The sequence below is a fragment of the Tetrao urogallus genome (assembly GCF_951394365.1).
Source record: "Tetrao urogallus genome assembly, chromosome: 1".
Classification (NCBI taxonomy): domain Eukaryota; kingdom Metazoa; phylum Chordata; class Aves; order Galliformes; family Phasianidae; genus Tetrao; species Tetrao urogallus.
The window spans coordinates 71,071,164-71,089,858 of record NC_136813.1 but is presented as its reverse complement, the minus strand read 5'-3'; the positions used below and the strand labels follow the sequence as shown (position 1 = coordinate 71,089,858).

Here is an 18,695-nt window from a genome sequence, read left to right as displayed (position 1 = left end):
GAGCGGTGGCTCAGTCCGCTTGTGGGACCCGCAGGAAGTGGAACCAGAGAGAGCTTTGCGTCTATCTGGAGGCATCCTGCTATCATGGAGAGGCTGAGAGCCCTTCGAAGTGAGTCCCTCCACCTCTCTGGACACCACGATGCTGCCCGAGCACACGTGTGCCTCCAGTGTCTGTTTAGGACGTGCCAGCAGCACTGTCCTTGCTCTGCCCAGTGCAGCTGCCCACCGTGGTTTCCCCAGCACCCCAGCAAGGAGAAAGCTCCCTCCCCTGTCCCCACCAACCACACGCAGCCTCGCGCTGTGGAGCTGGAGGAGCGTTCCTCCCACAGCTGGCCGGGTGCTCGGCCCTGGCTCCAAGCAACACCTGCAGCAGCTGCTCTGCTCTTTCCTTCCAGGTCTCTTTGCTTGTGTGGGCTGCGTGCCCAGGCGTACGCGTTGCAGGGAGAGAAGCAGGGTGTCAAGCCCTGCCCCTACCTGCGCCGCGACCTTACAGCTTCAGCGCCTGCAAGATCAGGAGGTGAGTTGGGGACATCCAACCAGCAACCCTTGCCCTCCTGGCCCAGGGCCACGGTGCCGTGGGTGCCAGGCCCGGCAGCACATCCACAGAGCGATGGGTGGCAGCGGGCAAAGCGAGCGTGACTGATCCTTGTCCCCAGGGTGACCGAGCGCAGGCGTACTGTGAGCTGGAGAGCGCCCTGTGCCAAGACAGCAGCCGCCCGCCGTGCGGAGTGGTGAACCGGCTGCTGGCAGAGGTGTCCCGGGACCTGACGGCAGCCCAGGTGAGGGCTCACTCCCAAGGGCAAAGGGAACCGCCTGCCCACGCTGGTGTTCTGCTGGCGGATGGTGGGGGCTTAGCTCTTCCAAGGGCCTCAGGCAGTCTCCTGGGCTGCGTGTCACCAGTGACTCTCTTCCAGGGCGTGACCAGCAATGTCAAGACAGCTGCCAGCAATGTCCTGGTGGCTCTGGCTCGGACGCACTTCACCTTGGTGATGGCTGAGCTCCAGAGCCACCTGAAGGCCACGGGGGACGTGTGCAAGGAGTTGGTGCTCATCACCCTGAGCAAACTCTTCAGCACCTATGGTAGAGTACCCTCAACCTCCTGACACCTATGACAACCGGGAAAGGGGCCTCTGCCCTCTGAGTGTGATCTGCACTGAGCTGGGGGCTGCAGGGCTGCTGTCCACCTACCTTGCTGCCGGGGCTCTGACTGTGGCCCTCTCCTTCCTCTCTGCAGCTCCACAGTGCATCCCCTTTGTGTGGCTGATGCTGGCAGGCCTGCGCAGTGTGGTGGGCCAGGTGAAGAGTGGCCAGATCCTGCGCATCGCTTGTGCTGGTGAGTGCCGGCCCCAGAGCAGCCCTGCTGCAGACTCTCACAGACTCCGTTTTCTCTCACTCTCTTAAAACAAAAACAAAAACAAAAAAACAAAACAAAACAAAACAAAATTATTATTTTGTTTTTTCAGTTGTGAAACAGTGGCTGGATGGAGTCAAGAATTACTTGTCCTCAGGAATTCAATGCCCCTGGACTGCCACGGAGAAAAAGCAGAGCTATGAAAACCTTCACGAGCTGCTCTTCTCTGTGGTGTGGAACTGGCAAGACTGCCAGGAGGAACAGGTGAGCACTGCTGCATTCCCAGCCCAGGATGGCAGCAGGGGCACCCATGTTGGCAGCTCTGTCTGTGCCCAGTGGGCTGAGAGCTGAGGGGTGATGAGAGGGAGTGGGCTGGCTCTGCAAAGGGCCCTGAAGTGGCTGTGTGCCAGGGAGCAGCTGCATGTCACAGCATTGTGGCAAAAAGAGCTGGGGATGAGGGTATGGGGAAAAGCTGCCTGCTCTCCAGAGCAAGCCCATCTCCTGCTGGGCGTGGGGGTGTGGGGAAGGGGAAGGGAAAGGGAAAGCCCTCTGTGTAGGAAGGGCAGACCTTCAGTCTTTGATGCCGGGCCTCTGCCATCCTCTCCAGGACAAACAGGCCGTCCTTGGGGCTGTGGCTGCCATGTTGGAGGTTCTCCTGCAAGAGGAGCAGCACCAAGAGCAGGTCTGGGAGCAGCTCCTCTGGCTCGTTCACCCATGTCAGGAGATCCAAGACACCTGCAGGGTGGCCAAGGTGAGAGACATTGCGCAGGGCTCAGGGTAGACGTGGGGCCCGTGCAAATGCCACGAGGGGTCAGGGGGATGCAGGGAGGAGGTGGGGAGCCCTTGGAGAAAGAAGGAATGGGTGTTCAAGGGAGGTCTGAGGCTTCCTGAGCTCTTCAGTCAGAGAAGGAACAACCCAGACAGGAGCCAGGAGGGAACCAAGAATCACTGGGGCTCATCTCCTGCGGATGGGAAGCTTCACCACCACTGTGGGGCTCTGAGTGCCTGAGGAGCTCTATGCTAACAACTGGGGGGACCACATCCAGTTGCATCTGATGGGGGAGAAGTGGGCTGCTGGGTGGGAAATGCCTGCAAATGATGCCCAAACACGGCTCGATTGAGAGCAGAGAGACTCTCTTGGTGCCGCTGGGAGGTGGGGGATAAACAAGAACGCCTGTGCAGGAGCTTCTCCCTGCAGAGAAACAATTGGGAAACAGTTTCTCCACTCCCGAGTGGCTAGATGTGGCTTCATCCCTTTCTTCCTCTCCTGCTCTCTTGCAGAGCCTCACTATCTTCCTGGAGGCCTTAGGGGGCATTGAGTCTGTAATCCCAGGGGACAAGTTTCTGGACGTCACCAGTGCCGTGTTCTACCAGGTAAGGGGAGCCTATCCTTGCGCCCACAGCAGTTTCCCTTGTGGCTAAGTCTCAGGAGGACTGCAAAGCTCCGAGCCCCTGAATAAGGCGGCTCAGCCTTAGCTCCTGCATGCTCAAGGCTGCTCTAGAGCCGTGCACGTACTCCCGGGGATGCTGTGGGGTGGGCTGGGTTTTGTCTGCCTGTCCTCTTCCCGAGAGTGCCCAGGGAGACGAGAGCGGGCAGCAAGGTGTCTTTTCCGTCCTCAGTGCTGATGTGATTTTCTCAAATGGACCTTGTTCCCACAGCTCTATGACGACAGCAAGCAGCACAGCGAGGCTGGTCGTGCACAGCTGACCCACTGCATCATGCTGCAGGGTAAGGAGAGGAGCCTTGGCCATGCTTGGCTGTGCCCTGGCCAAAACCTCTCTCACAAACCTCAGGAATGGGCGTGAGGTTCTTGCTAACATAGCGTGGGATTTCCTCCCTGCAGCCCGGATCTGCCCAGAGGAAACCATCCTGTTTCTGCAGTCGCAGCTGGGCGATGACTGGGAGCCTGGATGCGTGGCAGCCCTGGGTCTGCTGGGTGCTCTGGCTCGCTCTGATGGTCAGTACCACGGGTTGGTCAGTACCACGCCTTGGGACTGCCAGGGCTCCCTTCTGCCATCTGCCTTGTGGCTCCGCTCATGCTTCTGTGCATCTCTTGCAGAGCCCATGATGACGGAGATGCTGCCCCAGGTCGTCGAGGCTGTGCAGCGTCTGTGCAGCGACCCCAGCATCCGGGTGAGCTGGTTTGGGAAAAGAAAGCGCTGTCGGGGTGGTGATGCTGCTGCCAGCACAGGCAGGGCTGGGGTGACTAGAGAGGTGCTGGGGCATTGGCCACACGGTCACGATGGCTCCTGTGGGGAGAGCAGGCAGAGTGGAGCGGGCAGGTCCCTGTGCTGTGCATGGAAAGCGCACAGCCTGGTGCTAAGGCCTGGCCCTCACCTCGGTAGCTAAAGCCTCTCCACTGCTCTTGCTGTCTCTGCTCATGCCCAAAGGGCTGCCCCGACGAGCAGGTGGCTTCCCTTTGCCTTCTGACCAGGAAAATCACACCCATAATTGACCCCTTGCAGGTGAGGACGGCTATTCTGTATTTCATCAAGGATCTGCTCAGTTCTAGCACCCGGAGCTGCTCAGCCTGGGATGTGGTGGGGCACATCTTCAGGGAGTTCAGCCGCGCCACAGGAAGAAGGGTAAGGGCAGTGGGCAGCATCTTCCTTTGGAAGACCCGTGCTGCTCAGAGGCTGGTATACAGAAGCACCGCTGGGGCCACACCTGAGCCTCCTGAGAGGCTCCTGAGAACTGAGCATAACCAGTGTTTCAACACCACTGTTGTGCAGACAGCCGGAGACCTTTCTGCCCGGGAAGCCCAGGAAGAAGGAGCTCTCCAGGAGCTGTGCATGGACATCCTGGGATCACTGGACGTCTCTGTGAGAGGGATGTCCAAAGTAAGTCACGCTCTGCCCTGCTGCTGCTCCCTGCCTTTGCACCATGTGTTCCTCGTCCCATTCCAAGACCCCAGGTCTCTCCTCTGAAGCACACAGGACTCAGGGAAATTCACAGAGTCCTCTTCCTCTCTGAGCGGAAGCAGGAATGCTGACCTGCTCAATTGCCTCGTTCCCTACAGCTCCTGTGGCCGCGGCTGCTGTTGTTTGTGGTGCCAGCGCAGTACACAGGCATGCTGATCCCAGTCTCCCGCTGTGTCTGTGCCCTGGCTGAGAGAGAGGAGCTGACAGGACGGCCGATAGAACATCTGGATCGCCATTTCGTCAGCTCCATGTTTCAAGGTAGGAGCAAAAACTCCCCCAGGGAGCTCTGCTGACCTGTGGTAGCACCCAGAAGGGACAGCGGAGGTGTGCACGGCTGGGCACGCAGTGTCTTGGGGTCTTACTCAGCACTTTTTCCTCTTTGCAGGCCCACTGCTGACGCCCCAGACACTGCTGGCACGACTGCTGGTGAGTAGATGCTCCAGAGGCCGGTTCTACGAGCACCCAGGAGGAAGCAGCATGGCCATGGGCAAAGCTGTTGGCTGCTCCTTGCTTGCCAGAGAAGAGCCAAGCTGCTTCCATCCTGGAGGGAAGCCGTTGCTCTTGCTGCAGAAGTGACCCTGCTTTTTCTTGCTCTCACTCAGGTGGTGGCAGGCAGCCCTGTTGCAGGCAGCAAACTCCAAGCTGCTGCCTTACTGCTGATGAAAAACCTCCACAGCAGGTTCCACAGGGCTGTGGGGGCCATGTGGGCTACTGAGATCCCCCTGCTGCTGCAGTGTCTTGAAGGTAAAGTACTGGAGGGGAGGAAGAGGCAGAGGCAGGGAAGGGAAGGGGGGGAGTGAAAATGCAGCTCTGTAGCATGGCAGAGGGGAAGCACTGCCTGCAGCCCAATTCTTGCTCTGCTGCTCTTCCCATTCCTGGGAGTCAGCACTGAGGCCCAGGGACCTATCCCACCAGAGATCTGCCCATTCCAGGACATGGATGGGCCCTTCACGTCCCCTCAGACAGCAGCCTTGGAGCACTTAGTTCCGTGTTCCTGTGGAGGCAGTGTTTGTGGGGAGGGACAGGTCATTGTGGAGGGGGTGCAGGTCCCAGCTTGGCAGTGTCAAGTGCCCAGGCCAAGCCAGGTTTGCAGCAGCTCTTCTTCTGTGCCTTGGTCCCAAGTAAGGGTCTTTGTCTTCCTATTGCTGTGCAGGGAAAGATGAGAGCTTCCCGGACACAGCCGAGTTTGAGCGCCGTCTGCTAAAGGTACAGCATTGCCGGGAGGCGCGGTGCAGAGAAGTGCTTGCCTGCCCCAAGTAGCCCCGCTCCCACGTGAGCCACTGTGGGGCAGGAACAGCCTCTCAAGCGCTGCTGCGGAGCGGCCGCACGCCTTTGTGGCGCTGCCTCTTCCGGGCAGGCGGCTTTAATGGAGGGAACGCTGGGGGAGCTGGGAGAGGGACTGTTCTTCCAGGCACCTCTCCCCAGAGGGCTGCAGCAACTTGGGAGTGAGGGAAGAGGCAAAGGGCAAGGGAACATTGTCTTCTCCTGTTCTCCAACAGTTCCTGAAGGCGTCGCTGGACACAATCGAGGAGAATGCATGGATCGAGGCCCTGAGCTGTGAGCTGAGCCAGCGGCTGAGCAGCTCTGCCAGCAGCTCTGCAGAAAAGGTGAGTTCCCCCCGGCTCTACCCAGCGGTGCAGCTGCAGGTGTCCAGCTGGGGCTGGGGCTGCGGCTGGTGCTCTGCCCACGTGGGATGCTGATGCTGCTTCCCAGTCTGTGCCCCCCAAAGGGCCTTTCCCTGCAATCTGCCCGCGGATGGCTAAAGCTCGGCCCCGCAGCTGCTCTCAGCAACCGCCAGGGAGCGTGGCTCCTTCCCACCTGGCCCTCCCCCAGCACGTTAAGCTGCTGCCACATCTCAGCTTCTTCCTTCCCTTCCCATGCAGTCGTTCCTGTACAAGGCTCTGGGCACGGTGCTGGGATCCTGTAAGGGAGTCCTCCACGTCCAGGAGAAGCTGCTGCAGCACCTGGAGGAGGCAAATGCAGAGGAGCCACGTGAGGCCCAGGTGAGCTCTCCTCTCCTCCAGCTCCTGTGAGCATCCCCGCTCTGGCCGTGGGGCAGAGGCCTTCTCCTGGCCCTGCTCCAGGCCTTTCAACCTCCGCACTGCTGCCATTTTGCTCAGGAGAGGACCTGTAGATTCAGGCCTGTGCCAACGGCCCCTTGTTCTTTTGTGCAGGGAATCATCTCTCTTCTCAGCCATGCTGCTGAGAACAACTTCCACACAGTCCTGGCCACGCTCACCATGTTTGCGTCCAGGCTGTGCAAAGGCCGCAATGCCAGGATTTCCAGGCGCAAGAAGGTAAAGCGTTACGGGTTTCCATCTTGGCATTCTTCGGCCTTATTTTCCCTGCAGCTCCTGCCTTGGGAGCCCAGGTGCATCGCGGGGCACTGGGGGCCGTTAGCGAGTGTCTCAAGGCATTTCTTCCCACACAGATGGAGCTGGACAGCACGAGAGCTCATGCCACACGCAGCGCTCTCATGCTCGCCCACGGCAGCGTGGCACTGCGTGCCTCCAAGCAACAGCTGCTCGCCCACCTGGAGGGAGACATCGTGGGCAACGTCCTGATGCTCTACAGCTGCAGCTGTCGGGTGAGAGCTCAAAGCGTGCCAGGGTGTCAGGGTGCCCAGCTGCAGCCTCTCCACATGGGGGGATGCTGAGATGGGCCTTCCCTTTCCAAAGGTCCCTCGGGGAACTGTTTGTGCCCAGATAAAGATCCAAGCCCTTCCCTTAGTGTTGTCCCCACGTGTGTCCCTTGCAGCCCTTGTCCCTTCCCGCAGTTCAAAGAATGTTCTTCTCTCTTGCTCCTCAGGACTTGCAGAACAACCTCGCGCTGGTGCAGAGCATCACCGACTGCAGCTCTGCCTACCAAGCTGTGGGTGGTTCTGCAAGCTTTAACCCCTCCCTGAAGGGAAAGCTGCTGGAGATCCTGATGGTGAGTGCCTAGAGACAGGGCTGTCTGCAGAGGAGTTCTGGGCTGCGCCACAAGGCTCGCTTCCCTGGGGGCATGCAGGTCTCCAGCTGGTGGGGACTTGGGTGCTGGCAGGCAGCAGCTGGGCAGCGGGCTGGGTGCACCAGCTGCTGCATCCTGCAGCGCTTCCATGGGAAAGTGATGGGGCTGGTGTGTGGCAGTTGTGCCTGTCTCGGGGCCGGGTGGAACAGCTCTTGTGTGCCCCTTGCCCACTTTGACACTGTCTCTCTGGGACTTGCAGGACCTGATGAAGAAGTATTACTCGGGCATGCCTGTCTCCCCAGTGCCTCTCAAGGTGGTTCTGGCCCTGGAGCAGTTGAGGTAAGGGCTGAGGTTGCAAGGCAGGATGGTGATCCCCATTTTGGGTAGCTCCTGAGGGCCCGGGGGGGTCAGGGGGGGAGGAGCCACATCGACAGGAGAGACGGCTGGGCTGTTGTGCCCAGCAAAGCTGAGGTTCTGGGCAGGGAGAAAGGCCCTGGTGCTCCTGTCCCCTGGCAGGGAAGAGAGGGAGAGCTGGGGTCTCCTTCCCTCCAGAGCGGGAGGTGGTTCACTGCTGCCGGGGAGGAGGTGGGCGCTGCTGGAACTGAAGGCAGTGCTCAGCAGCATGAGCTGGGTGGGGGTATTGGCTTTGTAGCTGTCAATTAGGAGAAACTCAGATGTTGTCTGAACCAGTCTGGAGAGGTAAAGACCCTTTCTGATTTCTCTTCCTGTTTTCCTCCTCTCAGCAAGCTGAAGCCCTCTTCTGAAAGCAAGGACTTGCGTGAGATGTTGGTCCTGTGCTGCAAGAACATCGTGACACACCCTTCAGCAGAGATGATGCTGAAGATCAGGAAGTCACAGCAAGCAGCACAGTACCTGCAGGTAACCTGCCGTAACTTTCCCGGCCACCTCTCGGTCGGAACCCTACCTCAGCACACACAGCCTCTGCTCTGGCAGCAGCCGTGATGCTACACGTCACTCCCCTCTTCTGCTTTCAGCTTCAGCAAACGTCACTGAGAGCTCTGGGCCGGCTCATGGTGGTCCTGCTGGAGACAGAGCCCAGCGGTGGCTTCTTCCAGAACATAGTCCATGTGAGTATGCGTGGGGCAAGGGAGAAAGCATGGTGCCTGTCAATAGCGGGGGCAGAGATCTGGGGACTGAGAGGAGGATCAGAGGGGGAGAAATCTCCTGCTGACGTGCCAGCTCACTGCGAGCTGAAATGGGCAGAGAAATGGGCCCTGCAGGGGGAAAGCAGGAGCCTGTCCCTGGCCGGCCACAGCCGAGGAAAAGCTCCTGGGTTAGGAGGCAGGAGTGACTGCAGAGAGCGAGGCAGCAGTGCCGGTGCTCTGTGAGGCAGGAGGCCACATGGAGCAACAGGGCAGGCCTTAAGGGAAAGTGCTGGGAAAGGAGGGACAGGGAGAGGGGTGGCAGGAAGGGAAAGAAAAGACATCCTCAGTGAGACAGATGCTCTACCCCAGGTCCTGCAGAAATCGATGGTATCAAGCAACGTGTGGGAGCGCAAGAGGGCCCTGCAGACCTGCTCCCAGCTGCTGGCTGTTTGTGAAGAGCTTCAAGTGAGTAAAGAGCCCCACTGCATGCTCCCTGCTCCCTCCCCAGCGCCCCTGAGCTGGAAGGCGAGCTCTGCCCAGCTGTGCATGCTGTGTCACGGTGGGAAGGCACAGATGGGAGAAGCTGGGGAGAGCTGGGGCCGTCTACAGCTTTGTTCCTGCCTCTCACCCCTGCAGAGAGGAGATGCCTGTGAGCACTTTGGCTCCTTGGTGGGATTGCTGGCGCCTCTGACGTGTGACCCCATGCCTGCATCCTGCCAGCTGGCCGTCACCTGTCTGAGCTCCCTTCTGCGAATCCAAGGTGAGTAGAGCAGGCGTGCTCCAGCCCTCTGCCCTCTGCCGTAGCACTACCAGAGCCCCACGGGCTGGGCCCTCTTGACAGGAGGGAGAGGCACCGTGCACAGCTCTCTTCTTGTCCCCATCCTGTCCTCTGTCTTTCCCCCATGGAAAGCAGTTTCATTTCCAGAAGCATGACTTCCCTTTTCTCCCTGTGCTCTTTCCAGCCAAAGCGACCAACACAGTCATTGAGACGGGTGACATCGGGAGCCTGTGCGAGGGGCTGCATGCCTGCAGCATCGCCTCTCAGCTCCAGACCACATCCAAAATGGCCATGGTATGTGGACCCAAGAAGGGGTGGTGTGATCTCTGTGTGTAGGCTTCTGCACGACCCTGTGCTGCTCCCAACCTCTCACACTGTTTCCAAAATGAGCTGTTACCCTGAGTCCTGTTTTCTCAGCAAGTAGCAGGAGGCTCTGAGCTACGTCTGGCCTTCAGGCACCCAGTGCAAGGAGCTGACTCCATGATGTGCGTTTGTGTGTGTGAGTGCACTTGCATGCATGTGTGATTGTGGCTGCTGGGAGGTAGGCTTTGCATGTAAGCAAACACCATGGGTGCAGAAGCTGAGAGAAGGCTCAACCGCCTTCCGTATAAACAGCAGGGTACAGACAGCTGCAGCAGAGCAGTGATGAGATCTCTCCCGCTTCTCATTTCTCTGCAGATCGTGTGCAGGAACTTCCCCCTAGAACGCACCGTTGACTTCATGACTGCCATCAAGGAGACGATCCGGAAAGCCAACGGAGTGCGTGTGCGTGCTGCTGGGAAGTGGATGACCACCTTCCTGCAGATGCACGGGAAGGACATCAGTTGGAACGTAAGAGACTTTCTCCCACGTGTCTTGGACTTTTGCTGGCTGTTGCACTATGACTTGTGCCGTTTGCCCCGTGTGCTCAGGGCATGGAGACCAGGGTAGCTGGCATGAAATTCAGGCTTAGGACTTGGCAGCATGTCAAGGGACAGGCACTGCTCATGCGCTGAATGTCCATGGTTGGGCCCTGCAGAGTGCAGGATGCAGCAAGTCATTCTTTCTCCCCTGCTTCTCTCAGGTGCCTCCGATCCTCTACATCCTGCGCAGCATCACATCGTTTGCGCAGCAGAGCACGTTCCTGCCCTTCCTGTGCCAGGCGGTGGTCATCCTCACCCGCTGTCACACTGAGGCCGTGATGAGCAACTTCTCCCGGCCGCTTGGGCCAACGGACAGGTACTGGCACTCCCGCCTTTGCTGTTGCTGCAGAGGAATGTAGGGAGGAGGCAGCTTTTCTTTGTTGTGAATAGTCTCAAGTTGCGACTCTACTTTTTCTAGTGAGACATGGAGGAGAATAAGAGAATTTTGTCTTCAGCGATGGAGCCAATAGAAAAAAGAAGAAAGGATAAGAAAGGAAGGGAGGAGAGGAAAGGAGCAGGGAAGGAAAAAGGGAATGAAAAGGGAAATTTGAAAGGAGAAAAGGAGAAAAGGAGAGAAGAGAACGAGAAAAGAGAAGATGAGCTTAAAAATTGTACTATTTATTATAAATAAATAAATACATACATACATACATAAATACATAAATAAATAGTAGGGGTTTTTTTTACCAAGTCTTTATTTTAACAGCTGCTGTCTCTTCTCCATACCAGTTACAGAATCACAGTCACCAAATGTCAGGGATTGGAAGAAACCTCAAAAGCTCATCTAATCTAATCCCCCTGCTGGGAACACCTAGATTAGGTCACACATGAATGTGTCCAGGCAGGTTTTGAATGTCTCCACAGAGGGAGACCCCACAACCTCTCTGGACAGCCCGTTCCAATATTCTGTTACCATCACCATGACGTTTTTTTTCTAGCATTAATGTGGAACCTCTTATGTTCCAGCTTGTACCCATTGCCCTTATCCTGTCACTGGATGTCACTGAGAAAAGCCTGGCTCCATCCTCCTGACAGACATCCTTTACATATTTATAAGCGTTCATTAGGTCACCTCTCAGTCTCCTCCAAGCCAAAGCTTTGTAAGAGATTATTCTGTTAACTTCTGTGTCTCAAAGCTTGCTGGGGACACAGATGGACTTGCTCAAGTCCCGAGCAAGGATTGTGAAATCCTTTGTCTGAAGGACACAGATGAACAAGTCCAGGCAAGTCCTGGGCAAAGGTTGTGAGATCCTTTGTCTGGGGGACGCAGATGGGCAAGGCCAGGGGCAACCAGAGCGAGATGAGCTGCAGCTAAATAGCTGAGAAGTGCTCCTTTGTGTGGACCTATCTCAGGATGATGGCCATCTCAGGGGGTACTCAATGACTCTTGCTCAAGGCCCATCCTTGTCACCTAGGCAGGAGAACAAGGAGGATAAAAGAGGAACTGAAAACCATGAGGATGGGTTTCTGACAATTCAGATTCCTCGCGAAGAATGGAGGTTTCTGACAACAGATTCCTCATGAAGAACGGAGGTTTCTGACAACTGATTCCTCATGAAGAAGAAAAGGGATTCCTGACGATTGAGGTGACTCCTGCATACTGTCGAACTCTCCTGTGCCTGCTGCCTGACCGCTGTTGCTGCTTCAAGGATTGGCTCCTCGACTTCTTCGCCTACCTGCCTGCTGCCCAAGGCCGGCCACGCTGCTTCTCGCCCCCTCCCCTGCTGCGTCTGCCTGGGACCTTCAAACGCTGTGCAACGGGACCGCTGCTGGATCCTGCTGGTGACTATCCCCGCTTTACGCAACTCCTGCTTCTTTTCCACCTTTTCTATCGCCCTCCTTCCCTTCCCCGTCTCCCTGATAAGTTTTGGCAATAAACTGGATGCAACAACATATGAACCGTTGTTTCTTAATCTCACGCCGGGTATACAGATATTAAAAGAACCTCATCTCCCTCCTCTAAATTGAAGCGAGACACTTGGGACTAACAGAACTCCAAAATTGGCATACTTTGAGAAAGAGCTGCCTAAAAATTGGTTTTCCTTTAGAGTTTTAAAAGCTGTTAGATAATCATTGTCACCTGAGCTGTGGTTGTTATTTTCAACTGCTCTGAAGTGAGCAGTTAAGTCTCTGCCGAAAGCACAGAAGGAACGAGGAAACAAGTTTGAACTCAAACATCTTCTCATGCAGAAAGTAATAAATGTGTGTGGTAGCCTGCCAACGGGGGTTACTGAAGTAGAAACACACTGTTCACTTAAGGACAAGAATCACACAATCACTTTGGGGATACTGAGTGTTGAATATGGAAGAAGAATATGGCTTTTCTCCTAAAATAAAGATTTTAAAGGGTGAGATGATGAACAAACACTTCCTTACACCTACAGGCTATTTCTGTAGCTTCCCGCAGCCAGCTAAAGGTTACCAGATCTGCTATTGCTGGGGGTGGTATTGATGTTTTGTATCTGTGGCCTGATTTCTTCCAGCATGGAAGACTGGAGCCCCAGAGGAGCTTCGAGCTGCAAGAAGCATATTCTGAAATCTTCCCGAAAACCTAACTGGCCCCAGCTGACAGTAGTGTTATCAGCCATTTAGCACTCAGTGAAAGAAGTGAGTGTTAAAAAATAAAAAAGGGAGAGCTCTGAAATAGCAGCTTCATCCCACTGGGAGTTTTCTGTGGGTGAAAATTATTTTAGAAGAACCTGTTGCTGTTTTTTCTGTGATCTGAATTGGAAATGAGTGGTTGGAGCTGGTGGACTCCCCCATAACAGAAGCAGGGCCTCTGATAATAAGCAAATAAAGGGAGGGAAAGAGAATGCTTGCAATGGAGAATGTGTGCTTCCCTCCCCCCCGACAGATTAGTTTCTGAACCATCAGGCCTTCCCACCTTTGGAGAGCTGATGTTTGCAGTTAGAAACGCGTGTGATGGGGTAAAGAGGAGTCTGGGTATGCAAGCACCCACAGGAATGATGGCTAGAGGGGACCAAGCAGCACGGGGCTGTGTTGTCTAGATTGGTAGCTCAGGTAGCACAGCCACATCCAGACCAATAAGGCACTTAGACTGGGGAAATGGGAAAGACCCAGAAGAAAAAGAAAGGCTGACGGTAGGAATTGTTGGGTTGGGAGAGCAGAAATCATAGGAGAGAATAAGGATGGTGAGATGAAGGATAAAGGTTTTATTGGAGCTACAGTGCACGTATTTGTCAGTGCTGTGAAGGTCAGGAATGGGATATGAATATTCATAGCAGAGGTTTCTGCTCGACTGCTTCTATAGGAATGGTGCAAATGTGCCAGGAAAACAGTGAGAAGGAAAAGGGTGGGGAAAAAAAGGAAAGGATTCCAAGGAAAAAGTATGTAAATACATGGAATCCCTCATTCCTGCAGCTGCCATTGAGGAGACATCTCAACTTCACTATATGCGAACAGTGAACAACAGAGCCACTTCCAAGTCATGCTGGGATGGGGCGATGCAGACTTCAGCTCTGGCTGAAGTGCATCTTCAAGGTGCATTCATTGTTTTAGGCTGTCTTCATCTTCATTAATCTTTTTATGCTCTGCACCTCAGACCAAGCAATCTCCATATAAACACGGACTATTAGATTTGCCTTGTGTACAGAAGAAAGAGCAGGAGCTTGTTCATCCCTGTAAGGAGAGCTGTTCAGCAGCTTTGCAGTTGAATATTCACATCAGCCTAAGGCAATTTTCTACTGTGTTTTAGGGAGTGAGCAGGGAGAACATGTAGTTGCCCTCTCTGATACAAGGAATTAGCTTAAGCATAAGGATAAGGAATATCAGGAATATAGAGGGAAATACAAGAACAGAAGCAACCAGAAGACACTGGGAAGAGAGAAAGATCCTCTATTGCTTTCCATAGGGGGGAAAAAAAAAGAAATGAAAGATCTTTTTTTCCTTCAAACAAGTCAGCCAGTATTAAGTCTGACCAATCTAAACAGTAGATTGCAATACAGGCCAACAAAAGAAACCTGGTCACCAAAGGCAATAAAACCACGTTATTAATTTAAGGCAGCTTTGTGGTCAGACGTCTGTTTGTCATGCACTGCTGTACTAGAACTCATTTCATTATTGTAAAATGTAGATAACTTCTCCCATGTTTTCCAAGGTATGCCACAACACATGCAGTGAAGCGCTGGGCACAGCTCAAAGCCAATAGAAGTTAGATAAGATCAGAGTTTTTGGGACATGTTTTATATTTACAGCTTACTAATGGCTTCCATATCCTTCCTCCTTTTTCCTTTCTTGTGTCCTTTCTTTTTTTTCTTCCATTTTTCTCTTTTTGTTTCTTGTTTTTCCTTTGTGGACTTGTCCTTAAAAGCCACAAGCTGACTCACGCTGACCCTCAGGTTTGCACTTGCCTCCCAACAAACCTTGAAGAGGTTTATTTGGTGGGAGGGAGAGTGAGAAAACACCCGTACCAAAATCATGTTGCATTTTCCACTTGGCACATTTCCACTTCAAATCTTTAGAGTCTAGTGTATTTGCTATAATCTCTTCAGCAGCTGTTGAGATGGCTCTTCCCAGCAGCAAGCACCTCTCAACTGAAACTGCTTCTGTGAGGAGCATGCCTAACCTCTGCTCAGATGGAAGCTGTCAGTACAGGTCACAGGCAGCCACATGTGGCAGCAGCAGGTGCCAACCACCCCGCAGGGCACTGGAGCCCCAGGCTATCTTCACAGCTCTGATGCCCCTCTGCAGTTCACCCCCTGCTGCCTACAGGTTCCGTGAAGGATGAGGACCTGTGTGAAGGCCAGGCACTCACAAGCAGGCAGGCTGCAGGCCCAAGAGCATCCAATCCACTGCCCAGCTCCAGGCAGGAACTTGGTTGGGCCTGCAGCCATTGCCTGCTGCCAGCCCTTGTGTTTTGCTGTGTGATAGGCTCAGGCTTCTCCCATTTGGAGAAGTCACTGTAGAGCAAGGTTGGGATTATAATGTAAGGATCAGCGGTGTATAACCAGAACCGCTTACACTTGTTTCCAATCACCCTGCAGGAAACGTTGGTTATTTGGCAGGAGTAAGCAAACACATTCACATGGCAACTGAAGCAGACCGTTCCACTTAGAAAGTTTCTGCTCACTGCACAACTGCATTAATGTAAATCCTTTGTAATTGGATCAACAAGAGCTGTGCTGAATATCTCGATTCTTCCACACAGCCACCAGGCTGCTGGGCTGAGTTCCTCATGGCCAGAACCCAAATCCTGCCAAACTTCTCCCTTGCCAAAATTGATGTTCAGGGAGAAAAGGAAAAAGAGCTTTTCTTGAATGTACTTGTATGAGCCATGCCTTGCAGCATCTTTTTGGGGTGTATCCTTTTATTCAGTAAACAAAGACGCAGGGCACGTAGCTACGCCAGTTGAAAGCTTTAATACCTGTTGCTTGTCAGAGCTTGCGGACCTTTTCTTTAATATATGAGAGGTTTGGGCTGTGCTCCCACAAAGGGATTAATCAGAGAAAGTGAGTCTGGGTGCTGAGCTTCCTTTTAGTCTTCTGAATATTAGATACATGTAGATCCAGCAGGACAGAAATGAAACTAGTTTTGTGTGGGGGACCTTTCCTAAGGGCATTAAGCTTGTTTTCCTGCTTATTGTTGTCACATGTCAAACATCAGTGTCAGTGTAAAGTGAACTCTAAGTTTTGGGGCAGCTGAAGTCAATCAGTCATTTTAGAAATCGATGTTAAAAGTATAATATTGCAAGGCAGATCAGACTTACATAATATTGCCTTCTATATGAATTTAAGAAACTGCAGTTTGAAAATCTGAAATTGCAGCTATCAGAAGGAAATATATGAAGCAAGTGTTTGCTGTTAGAGAAACAGTACTAAGACCATGCAGAGCTCTTCAGGTGGTGTCTGAACATTTTTCCTTTACTTTAATCATCAGTTTCTGGAGACTTTAGGGGGCATGTAAAGATATTGCATGTATTACAGCAAGGCAAAACTTTGCATGGTCTCAGGTGTGAATGGGGAAAGGCAGTACCAACGCCCTCCTTTTACCTCCTCTTTCATCCCAAGCAGTGTGAGTCCTCTGTTAATGCCCATTCTCAGATGCAGGAGCAGTAGCAAACTATTTATCAGTATTTGCTTTAGTAGTGAATGACTGACACTCAAAGGAGTGAATGAGGTGGACTCAGAGGAACTGCCTGTGGTGTAATAGAGTAATTTAGAAGGAACTTATACCATAGAGTTTCATGCAGCACAGAAAAATTCACAAAATCCATGTCAGGATTACTATTGACTGATTTTACTATACTAGTAACCCACAATGCTTGTTTATAACCTATTGTGAGAAAAAAAAAAAAACCAAAAAAAAAAAAAACAAGGCAAATATTTATAAGCAGGATTTTAAGCTTTGGTAGCGTTCCTGAACTTAGCCTGATGCCTCAGGTATTACCTTACAGGGGTAAGTCAGCTGTACACTGGAAACTTGCTGGAAACTCTTCTGATCTGGGAAGGCTGCTCTGCCCAGAGCAATGGAATGAGGAATGCATCCATGCTGTTTCACAGGACTCTCCTAGGCAACCTGGTCTAGTACCAGATCTGGAGGTTGGTGGCCATGACTGAAGTAAGAGGGTTGGAACTTGATGATCCTTGGGGTCCCTGCCAACATGAGCTGGTCTACAATTCCTTTGGAGAGGGCTCTGGCTGGACATGCAGGCTTGTTTGCTGTTCTTCATCAGTGGTTCCCAAGGCAAGAGCAGATATGAAAGCACACACAATTAAGCAGAAGGTGCAGCAGCAAAACCTTGCACGAGTGGTTCTGTAACTTTTTGTCTTACCCGAATAGGTACTGCCCTGTTTTGAGATCAATATTCCAAAGCACAGCCCATCACTACATCAGGAAGCCCTTAGAATTTAAAGAGGATGATATGTTGTGGCTTTCAGTAAGGTTGTAACTTCGTACAGATTTTGTATTGGCCAGTAAAGCCACCTCAAATGTGAAGACCTTCAAACAATCTGTTAGTACAGCTCAGAGAGAACCCAGCAGAACATGTGAATACTTATCATAGCTGGATTTAAGCAGAGGTAAAGGAAAACAGGATTGCTAATAAGAAGCTAAGACCTCAGCATATTTTCAAGGGGGGTTCCACGGCAATTTTATTTTTTCTATGCACAGAAAGAGATCTAAATGTTTCTTTGACATTTGAGGCATGGCTAAGCAAGGCACAACCTCTGCTGTTTTGGCTGTGCCTTGGATGTAAGCAGCTGGGCAAGCAGGAATTTTAGAACTTCTACTTGCACACCATCAGCGCATATGTGGACATCTCCACCCCAAGTGGCTGCAGTCTGTTCACACACCATAGCCTCAGGGCTCTGAAAGTCAGGGGACAGATGGAGACAGACATTGCTGGTTCTGCTGTGATGAAAAAGAGGGAGTTGAGTGGATCATCCAGAGTCAGCTGTACACGGTGAGGGCCGAGGAGGGCACAGGGCCCTCTCACAGCACTGTTTGGTGTTAAGCAAAGGCCACCCAGTTCAGGTTCCAGCTCAAAGCAGGGCCTGCTAGCAGTTAGAGCAGCTAACTTGTGACTCATCAAGTTTTGGAACAGAGAATTCAAAACTTCAGTGGGCAGCTTGTCCTAGTACTTGACTACTGTCATGATGGAAAAGGTTCTTCTTTATGCCTTGCTGTGATTCCCCTTGCTGCAGCTTGTGACCATTCTCATCCTGTAGCTGTGGCTCTCTGAGAACAGTCCAGCTCTGTGGGAGCACCCAGATCACTGTGATGCCAAGGAACACCACAAAATGACAGCTGTGCAGTCACTCCTAGGATGCATTATGTTATGGATGCAGAAATACTGTCTCCTGAAGGATTTCATGCTGTGGAAGAGTTGCTGCAGAAAAGAAGGTAGGTGCAAGTCCCAGATATTCTACATCTTGAGCAATCATTGCTTGTTCAGATCCATGTGCACAAACGTGACCTCTCTCCTTTCTGTTTGTAGATGCTCAATAGCAATACTCATACTGGACAGTACCTCTATATATAAATATTTGTCTCCAAGTTTCTCTCAAGAAAATGTAGCTCCTATTGTGCCCCCTAAAATATTTCACATGTGAAACATCCTGCTTAGATTGAAGTGGCAGGCCATTGCCTTCTCCCTTCGACTCCATCATACTGTACCAAGAACATTTACTGCAGCTTTCATCAAGCTTTTCCATCCATTAAAAAAAAAAAAAAAAGTTTCTGAGTAATTTGTTTTCTCTGTTCTGTACATTCTGTGTTTGTTTTCCTGATTTGTCTTGTGTATTTCATGCTTTCCACACCTCTAAATTTCTTGGCTGTGAAATCCCCAGAAGCTTTTTCATTCTTGGAGTAGAGTTATCCTTTGAGGCCATCATATGCTCAATGGTATGAAGTTTGGATGGTGCAGATGGAGGCTGGGGGCTTTATTGAAGATAAGCTACAGTGCATGTATGTGTCAGAGCTGTAAGGGGCAGGAATGGAATATGAATGTTGCTTCTGCCCCAGGATGAGCCAGGGGCTGCTTTACCAGAGAGGGCAGTCTTCCTTCTGTCCTTTTTGTTTCCTTCTGCCTCTTTCTAGAACTTCTCACCCAGAGTCCACTCTAAGAAATCCTAGCCTGAAGGTCTATTTTATCTTTCTTCCTCTCCAAAGCCATGCACTAGATTAACTTGGCAAGATCAGAAACATTCTCAGCCTCAGTATATTAGTTG

At 52.5% G+C, this 18,695-nt stretch overlaps 1 protein-coding gene across 1 annotated transcript in view; it reads left to right on the top strand.

Annotated features, from left to right (window-relative positions):
• Positions 1-84: 84 nt before the first annotated feature.
• The window catches only part of LOC306954921 (maestro heat-like repeat-containing protein family member 2B), a gene marked incomplete at both ends in the record, with an annotated part of 19,738 nt that continues 1,127 nt past the window's right edge, over positions 85-18,695 (top strand). Inside the window, 31 exons of the mRNA XM_079546126.1 lie at positions 85-109; positions 396-517; positions 657-779; positions 915-1,080; positions 1,235-1,333; positions 1,464-1,615; positions 1,959-2,102; positions 2,633-2,725; positions 3,011-3,080; positions 3,196-3,309; positions 3,412-3,485; positions 3,818-3,937; positions 4,085-4,192; positions 4,372-4,531; positions 4,659-4,699; positions 4,876-5,017; positions 5,427-5,479; positions 5,773-5,880; positions 6,157-6,276; positions 6,448-6,570; positions 6,705-6,860; positions 7,082-7,204; positions 7,482-7,561; positions 7,966-8,101; positions 8,218-8,310; positions 8,707-8,793; positions 8,965-9,088; positions 9,291-9,400; positions 9,785-9,937; positions 10,170-10,324; positions 16,807-16,903. Of these exons, the coding sequence (XP_079402252.1) occupies positions 85-109; positions 396-517; positions 657-779; positions 915-1,080; positions 1,235-1,333; positions 1,464-1,615; positions 1,959-2,102; positions 2,633-2,725; positions 3,011-3,080; positions 3,196-3,309; positions 3,412-3,485; positions 3,818-3,937; positions 4,085-4,192; positions 4,372-4,531; positions 4,659-4,699; positions 4,876-5,017; positions 5,427-5,479; positions 5,773-5,880; positions 6,157-6,276; positions 6,448-6,570; positions 6,705-6,860; positions 7,082-7,204; positions 7,482-7,561; positions 7,966-8,101; positions 8,218-8,310; positions 8,707-8,793; positions 8,965-9,088; positions 9,291-9,400; positions 9,785-9,937; positions 10,170-10,324; positions 16,807-16,903 (3,471 nt within the window). The remainder of the gene's footprint in view (positions 110-395; positions 518-656; positions 780-914; positions 1,081-1,234; positions 1,334-1,463; positions 1,616-1,958; positions 2,103-2,632; positions 2,726-3,010; positions 3,081-3,195; positions 3,310-3,411; positions 3,486-3,817; positions 3,938-4,084; positions 4,193-4,371; positions 4,532-4,658; positions 4,700-4,875; positions 5,018-5,426; positions 5,480-5,772; positions 5,881-6,156; positions 6,277-6,447; positions 6,571-6,704; positions 6,861-7,081; positions 7,205-7,481; positions 7,562-7,965; positions 8,102-8,217; positions 8,311-8,706; positions 8,794-8,964; positions 9,089-9,290; positions 9,401-9,784; positions 9,938-10,169; positions 10,325-16,806; positions 16,904-18,695) is intronic.